The 9,787-nt window shown below is 35.3% G+C and overlaps 1 protein-coding gene across 1 annotated transcript in view; it reads right to left on the reverse strand.

The window, feature by feature from the left end:
- Window positions 1–9,787, reverse strand: part of CFH (complement factor H) — a 256,291-nt gene that overhangs the window by 83,924 nt on the left and 162,580 nt on the right. The window contains exon 13 of the mRNA XM_006892120.1: window positions 6,154–6,348. Within this exon, the coding sequence (XP_006892182.1) occupies window positions 6,154–6,348 (195 nt within the window). The remainder of the gene's footprint in view (window positions 1–6,153; window positions 6,349–9,787) is intronic.

The raw sequence follows: 9,787 nt of genomic DNA on the forward strand, positions 1-9,787 counted from the left end.
AGGCTGCATTCCTTAACCCTCTGCAGCAAACATTTCAGGTCCTCCTCAGTTTCAGCAAGCAAGGCTGTATCATCGGCATATCACATATTGTTTATAGATCTTCCACCAATCTTGACCCCACATTTCTCCTCATAGAGCCCAGCCTCCCAGATAATCTGTTCTGCATGCAGGTTGAAAAAGGTAGACCAAACAAACCCCCAAAATACCAAATAGGTGATGAGTAAACTTACCAAAATAAAGGACAAAGGAAGAATGCTGAAAATAGCTCAGCAAAAGTGAAGAATTCCTTCCTAAATAGAACAGACACAATTAAGTGTCAATATGAAGGGCGTTCTGATTGCACTGCAATCCCAGAGGTGTGCAGTTGAAATGCACCAGATGCTCTGCTGGAGAAGGAGGGACAATCTCCTCCTGGAACCAGTCAGATCTGATTTGATGGTACACATACAAAATGTAATAAAAATAACATTTAAAAAATTTTTTAAAAGAAAGCAGTATAATGACATATATCAAACTCTGAAAGAAAGATGCCAACCAAAAGTAATGTACCCAGTAGAATTGTCAATTGGATAAAATGGTGAGTTTAGGACATGTTCAGATACCACAAGCAAAGAGTTTTTTGAAAATTTGACTAAACCTACTAGAAGGTCTAAAAGTAAGTTCCTTTCATGGAATAGCAACAAGAACAACAAACTAAAATTATCACAAATGATTTTTATCATTGAGAAACAGAATATGGTGCAGAAATAAACAGAATATATTAAACACTAACAACCAAAAACACCCCCCCCCAAAAAAAAAAAGGTCAAGGAACTATGGCAGCCAACTGGGTAAGAAGTTGAGTTGCCAAATCAAACCTGTATGGTTCAAATGCTTCAGCTGTTCCATGGGAGAAAAACGGACCACTTCCACTCCTGCAATTTACAACCTCTAAAAAGCTACTGAAGCGTCAGTGATGAGTTGTTTCGATGCAACAACAATGAAATTGTTATTGTTGGGTGACACTGACTATGATTCCTAGCAAGCCTGTGAATGACGAATCTGAACCCTGCCCTATCCTGTGCATCTTCCTCATCTCTATTACATTGGTTGTTAGTCACTGTGTCAATTTGTTTCATTTAGGGTCTTCCCTCATTAGCGTATCTTTTCAATTACTTGTTATGCATCTGAGAGAACTACAAAAATATGACACTGATATTGTTGTTGTTGTTATGTGCCGTTGAATTGCCTGCAATTCATAGCGACCCTATATACAGTAGGCCTAAACCCTGCTCTATCCCAGGCCAATCTTACTGCCTCGGACACGCCTATGACCATTAGCTCAATGACAGAATAAATCCACCTCACCGAAGGTCTTTCGCTACTGCACTGTCCCTCCAACCTCCTAAGCATGACGTCCCTCACCAAAGATTGATCCCATATTGCAACATGTCCAATTTATGTTAGATGAAACTTCAGAATCCTGTCTCCATGGAGCAGCCTGGCTTCCCCCTCTCCAGAGGAACTTGTTTGTTCTCCTAGCAGTCCATGGTATATTCAATACTCTTCTCCAGCACCACAGCTCAAAGGAATCAACTGTCCTTCTAGCACCCCTAGTCATTGTCCAGCCCTCTGATGCATAGCATCAGTAATTGCAAAGACCATGGCCTGGATCAGGAGCACCTTTCTACAGACTGACATTGTTGCTTCAGTACTTTGGAGAGGTCTCTGACAGCAGAATTTCCCAATACAATTAGCAAGCAGTAAATTTAATTACATAAACAGTTAACACACATTTGTCATTGATCTTAAAAGGTTAACAGACTGGGGGAAACATTTGGCAATGATTCGTCTGACAAGGAACTAATCTTGCCAATTTATAGAAAAGTCCGATATATTTACAGAATTAGAGAAATAATCCAATTACAAAATGGATGGAGAATGTAAATAGACATTTTACTGAAGCAGACATTCAGTTGGCCAACAACACATGATAAAATGTTCAAGATCAGTAGCCATCAGAGAGATGCAAATCAAAACAATGAGGATCTATTGTCTTACCCTAGCAAAAATAGCAATGTTCAATAAGACATGTAATAACAAATACTGGCAAAATGTGGAGAGATTATAACTCTTACACAGTGTTGAAAGGAAGGTAAAATCATGCAGCCATTTACTGAAGAATTTGATGCTTTCTCAGAAATTAAGAATAAGAAATTTTATTTGATCTATCAATCTCAGTACTAGATATATATTCCAAAGGAAAAAGAGCTACTACAGAAACTAACATAATCATGTCATCTTTATCGCAATACTATTTATACTAGTACTACTTATAATAATATAACAACAAAGAATTGTAACTCAAGCAAGTTCCCATCAACAGACAAATTGCTAAAGCAATGTCAATACATGCAAACAATACAGTATAACGCGCATTGTTAGAAATCATCCTGAATTTTTGAAATACTGTACAACATGGGTGAAATTAGAAAAATTATGCTGAGTGATATGAAAGATTATGCATATAAAATGCTAAGAAAGTTTAAGAGATGAGAAATGAGAAGAAAATAGTTCTTTTTAAAAAACAAATGAAATAACATTTCTGAAAACTACACAGATATGACTGTGATACATACACACATATGGAAGAAATTTATGTTTTAGATAACTTGTAATTAGTGGGTATGGAGTGGTGTGGCCTACTCAAAGAATCCATCTTTATGTCCACAGGAACAAGACTGGCAGTCTCTTTTTATGCAATTTATAGCCTCTGCAACAATACACACACACACACACACACACACACACTTATGTTGTTATTGTTGTTGTGTACTATGGAGTCAGAACCGATCCAAAATTAACCTTCCAGCAGCTTTCAGGGGCAGTTAATTACTCAGGAAGAGATTGCCCATCCTTCTCCAACAGAGGAGCTGATGAATTAGAACCACATGCCCTGGGGATCAAAGTGCAGCTTCTTACCACAGGCCACCAGAGATCCCTATATTTATGTTTGTATATATACGTATATATTCATACACACACACACACACACATATATACATACACACATACACACACACATATATATATATATACAAACACACACACACACACACATATACAGTGTGTCTATTACAAAGCTATAGCTATTTAGCCAGAACAACACTCTTCACTCTTCCTGTTACGTGATATGCAAATTTGGAGATCCCAACCTGCATGCCTCCACCCTGTCACCTAAGGTACATCTCCTGGATCTGCTAAATCTCAACAATCCCACAATTATGTAAGACAATTCTTTCAAATAAGACTTTCTCCATTTCTCTCTGCCTCACACTCTCTCTGTCTTCTATTTCTTTTGATGATCCTGATGAAGATATAACTTATAAAAAATAGAACCAAATTTAGGGAGCTCTGGTGGCCTAGTGGCCTAGTGCACTGCACTGCAATCCCAGAGGTACACGGTTCAAATCCACCAGATGCTCTGCTGGAGAAGGAGGGGGCAATCTCCTCCTGTACCAGTCAGATCTGATTTGACGGTACACGTAAAAATAATACAATAAATATTTTAAAAAATAGAACCAAATTTAAAACCAAGAGAAGCAGATAAGTGTTTGAGCAGGGACAATTGGATAGTTCAGGCAAGAAGGATCCCAAAAGACATAAAGTGATTTCTGGAGGTGATAGCTAAGTTCACTACATGGTTTGCCATTTCACAGGGGGTATAGACACATAAATAAAAAATATAGCAAATTATACATTTAAAATAAATAACATTTACTTGTTTTCATTGTGATTCCATAATGCATTTAAAAAATACGTAAACTAAGACATATTAAATAAAAGTCATTTATCATCAGTGTGGTGTAGTCTATAGGGATCTGTGCTGCTAACCCAAAGAAAGTGCCTTCTGAAGGTTTGAATCCACCAGAAATTTCTTAGACTAAAAGTAGGCAATCTGCTCTTGTGTGATTTGCAGTTTCAAAAACACACTGGAGAGTCAGCTATGGATCATTTCCACCTTGATAGTAATGATTTATTTAGATCATTCACATATATAAAAATCTTATTCTTGATATGCAAAGAGGGAAAGGGAGGGAACGTGAGGAGGCTTAAGACTCTGTGTGTGTGTGTGTGTGTGTGTGTGTGTGTGTGTGTGTGTGTGTTTGTATGTGTAGAGGGGGAATAACCTGGCCATAGAGTTTGGTGAGTCAAGGGAGGGAGAGGAAAAAAATGTACATAAATGAAACAATGTAAACAAATTATTGTATACAACCCAATAGAAATTTTTAAAACAAAAAAAAGATTTCATGTTTTAAAGACTTACAGAAGCTATTTTATATACTAACTTGCAGAAAAAGTAAATACAAAGTAACCATCAAATAGTATACAAACAGTTTAAATACAACTTCTTAAAATGCTTAGCTTTAATATCTTTAAGAATAGAAATCTGAAGCAATCTCTTTGAAGGCTGTGAATTGTGAAAAATTAAAGAAGAGAAAAAGGAAAACTTCCTGAAAGTATTAAGACACATATGGAAATTGCAGATAGAAAGAACAGAAAAATTAAGAGAAGTGGAGCATTATTCTTAAAGAAATTAAAAAGTAAGCAAATAAAAACTCATTTCAAACTATAAGCATGAATGATAGCATTAATACTGACTAATTTTTTTTCTGACTAATCTTTTGAGTTTTCAAATCACCAAAGAGCATTCTGAAAGCTTAAATGAGTAATAATAAAGATTTTATCTACAAAAAACAATTTATAATAGTTAAGTCCTGGTGCATTAGTCTTAAAGGAGTTTCACTACTAACCTAAAATGCTCTCTGCTACTGTCCCCTCCTCTGGTCTTTTATCAGTATGTTCTAACAGAAGATCACCTACAGTAACATATTATCATGAGAAAATTTCTATTAGAAAACAAATCACAGAAATTCACATGGAGTAATAAATTTTAGATATATAGATAGCATCAGTAGGAAGGCTCAAATTAAAGCTATTCCTGTCCTCCAAAAGCAACCTGTACAGGAAAGATAATTCCAATATAAATCTATTCACATTTTTTGAAATAATTTACTAAATAGAATTAAAATGTATTTGACAGTGCAAAGGCCCTTAGAAAGTAGGGAAAAAAAAATATACAAATGTGAAAGGATGTGAGTTGATCTCCAGATTTTTTAAAATTTAAAATATTAGCAATATTTAAAAGAGTACAGTGACATTAGTAGGAAGCTGTGATGTCTAGTTGGTTTATTTAAGTCCACCAGCCCCTCTGAGGAAGATGAGTAATCTCCTCCTGTGCAATTTACAGCCTTTGAAATCCCACTGGAAGGTTGGCTATGAATTGGTTCCATAACAATGGCAATGAAGCTAATATTTCATAAGAAATTAAATGTTGCTATATCCTTATTAATATATCAAGAAATTTGAACACACATTTAAACTCAGTTGCATAAAAATCTAAATCGTTTCCACTTGCAAAAGAAGAAGTTAACACTTGCACTTTCCCATGACAAATATATACCGGCCTTATAAAATTGCAACCCTTCTGGGATCTTACTTACTGACACGGATGCATTTGGGAGATGGGGACCAACCCTGTTCTGTACATGTAATAGTGTTCTGTTCATTCGGAAGACTGTAGTCACGATTGCACAAAACATTTACAGAATCACCCTCAAAGAAATAGTTTCTTGAATTCTGAAAAGATCCGTTTTCCACATAATACAAATAGCATTTTCCTAAGGATCATAAACACAATAAATGAAAAACGCTAATTTGGTCAAACTAATGAAGTTAAAAAAATACTTTTGTTACATTTAACATAAAATGTGTATGACTCTAAAAAAGAATGTACAAATTAAAATATAAAAAGTTATACTACTACCAAATGCTAGTTGATAGAGAAATATTCATTATTTGATGGGATTTCTCTTAATGGTTCTAATTAAATCATGTACAAAATAAAGCTGGGAGATGTTCTCAGAAAGTTTCTATCTTTACTTTTTATTTTATTTTAATAAATAGCTCTTCACAGGGGAACAAATCTATTTGTGACTTTTTCCAGATAACATTCTTCCTAATGACCTGTTTTAGGGTAGAGATGCAATCATCCTCACTTCTTTGCTCTTCTTTGAAAGATAAGTAGATATCATTTTAGAGAGGCTTACTTACTGCGGCATGGGACTTTTGGCGACCATCCATCTTTTGTGCATGTTATATAATCCCATGAACTTTGTGAAGGAGTTTCAAAACCATGATGGCAGCTGTAGTAGTAATATTTTCCTATCGCTACTGGAAAATATGGTCTATATCTATCTCCATTATGCATATATCCATGTTTTATTTCTGGAAAATCACAAGGTTTCACTTGGGAAAAAATACAAAAAGGATGAATATTTTCTCTTAGTAAATTATTAAATGATATTGAAATCTTTTATTGGTAAACTATATCCTATTATTACCATAATTATATTCATTCCTCTAAACTCACCGAAAACAAGTTAAGTTATAGAAGGCAAAGGAATCAAGTACTGGAGGAAGACTTTGCTAAAGAGGATGATATTTACGGAACATACTTTGTGTATCTGTAACAAGGGGCTCAAGCGTATCAGAGATTGTGAGGATGGCACAGGATAAAGTGAGATTCAGATCTGTTGTTCATAGGGTCCACACTTGATGACACCTAACAAAAATAACAACAACAATATACAAAATTATAGGAAGGCTCTCCAAGAAGAAAACGGCATAGATCCATTTTATATTGTATCCTTGAGTTACACAAGTTCTGATTATGTTCCAACATTTTAAATGAAGGTTAAAAGACTGAGAAGCTAAGTTGACCACTCAACTTTTCTGTCTCTTCTTTTTGTTCTATCTCATGTTTAACAGAGATCAGAGCGCTGTCTTTCCAAATCTACCTTGATAGAAGAAATTTGGTTTTCTTTTATCCAAGAAGGCAATTTAAAGAATCTGTAGTTCTGAAATATTCCTTCATACTCAGATAACAAATATTACAGAAAATATTTTACTAATTTTAATTTTAACTTGATGAATGGTTTCTTTACTATCCCAATGCATTTCTTTTTGCTGTTATTGTTATTGTTGTTAAGTACCGTAGAGTTGTAGATGACCTTATGAACCAAAGTCTTGAATGCAAAACTTGTATCTTTCCATCAAGTTCATAGAGTTCTGGAGGCAGGCATTTTTGGAAGTGAATTCCATTCTAAGCCTGCTTTCAAGCTTATTTTATTTGGGAGATCCACAAATGTCGGCCAAAGGGCCCAAAAGCCTTTTTAAATATGCACTCAATCTGGTCACCTGACACCCTATTAGCCATTACTTCTTTCTTGTCTGTCTTAATTTGAAAGCTCAGATTTAGAACATTATCTGACAGATAAGCTTTTTATGCAAAAGAGCATATTAAAGATATTTCATAATTGTAGAAATAACCAATAATTCAGTGTTATCCCTGCCATTGGCTCATGTGTCTTGACACACGCCTTTCTTAGCTCGAACAGCATTCCCTGTACTCCCACCTACTCCATTCAGCACCTAACTCCCCTATCCAACTCTTGATTTGATACCTTATATCTTAATCTTCCAGGGCTCTGTGATTCCGAATGTCTCAAGCTGCTGCCAGTTTCTTCTGCTGTGGATAGTATCTCTTGAGTTTAGGAGACTTGAACTTCTGATCCAAGAATGACTTATTATGGCTTAGGGCCACTTTTCCTCCATTTATACTACACTGTAGTTACAATGGAATAGTTTCCCAGAGGTGGGTGATATATCCTATGGGTTTGCCATATAATGTTGCAGAATTTGTCTGCTTCATACTAACACTTTATCGGTGGTCCTTAATTGAAGCTGCACACCTTCTTGTTCAGTTACAAGATACTTTGATGGTATTTTCTGCCCTCTGGAGTGCAAGATGTTTTAGAGGCTGAGACCAGTGGGAGTGGCTGGATGAACTTTGAGGATCCATCCACTTTTGCTTCCTTAGCTGGTAGTATTTTCTTTGGATCAGGGCTTAGGATTCAGGTTCAGATTAAGTGCAGTGATTCACGAAGGTGATGGAGGATCCCAAGAGATTGAGAAAAGTAGGAAAACTAAATTGTGCTCGTATGAAAGCTGTATCGATAGCAAGACGCTGTTGATCAAAGAGAACAGGGGAACATTGCATCCTATAAAATTAGGAAAGGTGTAAGTCAGGGTTGTATCCTTTCTCTTTATCTATTCAGTCTGTTTGCTGCACAAATAAGTAATGGATCTGGATTCTATGAAAAGAAATATGGCATTAGGATTGGAATTAAGGTTATCAACAACCTGTGTTGTGCAGATGAAACAATCCTGCTTGCTGGAAGGGAAAAGGACTTAAAATACTGGTTGCAGAAGATAAAGGACTACAGTCATCGATATGGATTATACATCAACATTTGTCGTTGTTATTGTTAACTGATGTCAAGTTAATCATGACTCATAGTGACCCTATAAAGAAAAGACTGAAACCTTTCTATAACTATTGTCATTTATCAAAGTTCAAAGAGTTTTGAGAGGCATGTTTTGGAAGTTTATGCCACTTCTGCTTCCAAACCTGTCTGAAACTGGGAGCTCCACCAAACACAGTCAAAGACAAAAATCAAAGAATTGAAGGAAGAAAATGATAGCACCACAATAGTAGTTGGGGACTTTAACACACCACTCTCACCAAAGGACAAGACAACTAGAAAGAAAATCAAGAAAGATGCAGAAGAACTAACTATACAATTACCCAACTCACCTCATAGACGTCACCCACTAAAACTCAAACTACTTTCTTCTCAACTACACATAGCACCTCCTCCATATACTAGGACACAAAGCAACGTCAGCAAACTAAAATAAGAACAATTATAAAATAAAACATATTTTCTCAGACCACAATGTCATATACTAGAATTAACAGCTAGGGGATAATGGATATTTTTCAGCTCTGGAAACAGCTATCTGTTTTGTAAACATATAAAAGGTTTTCAAAATAGTACAGAGATTGTGATATTTAAAATTGAGGTATAGCTGGAAGGAGTTCAATATATGAACACTAAAGTTTGGGAAGATGCATGATTAAAAAAATGCAGTATTGAAAGAGCTGAAGAGTTTATGCATAATATAGTAAGTTGTTAAGAGTGTCTAAAGTTAAGCAATTTTTAAATGTAATTTAAAATAATACATACATGAGTGGAAAATCTATAATGTGTGTATAACAGGAGATAATGCTTTGATATATTTTTTTATAAATTGGTTATTATCTTTCAGTTTCAAAAATAACCCCTTTCCAGTGAACATTAAATCAGAAGGCATTGATTTTTATCATTGTTCTTTCACAATATCTCTAGATAATTAAAGCATACCACAAAAGGAACATAAACTGATTATATCATCTCAGAGAGATTACTACCAAATGAAAACAGGCTAGAACTTACCATAACATGTAGGTGTATCAGACCAACCATCAATACCACACACTATAGAGCCTGTGGTATTTCTACCTCTGCTTTCATACCCATCGCTGCATTCATAGTCCAGTTTGTCATTGAACTAATACCATGTGTTATTACTTTTGGCTTTGGCATTTTTAAATATTGATTTATCACAAGATTCGAGTGCATGATAAAACTTGGCATTTCCTTGTCAAAAATCAGTTGACCATAAATAGATGGGCTGATTTCCAGGTTCTCAATTCTATTCCATTGATCTATGTGTCTGTCATTGTACCAGTACCATGCTGTCTTGACTACCACGGCAGTGTAGTAGGATTTTAATTCAGGGA

This window comes from Elephantulus edwardii, unplaced genomic scaffold (genome assembly GCF_000299155.1).
Source record: "Elephantulus edwardii isolate Elephantulus edwardi_28Jun2011 unplaced genomic scaffold, EleEdw1.0 scaffold00110, whole genome shotgun sequence".
Classification (NCBI taxonomy): domain Eukaryota; kingdom Metazoa; phylum Chordata; class Mammalia; order Macroscelidea; family Macroscelididae; genus Elephantulus; species Elephantulus edwardii.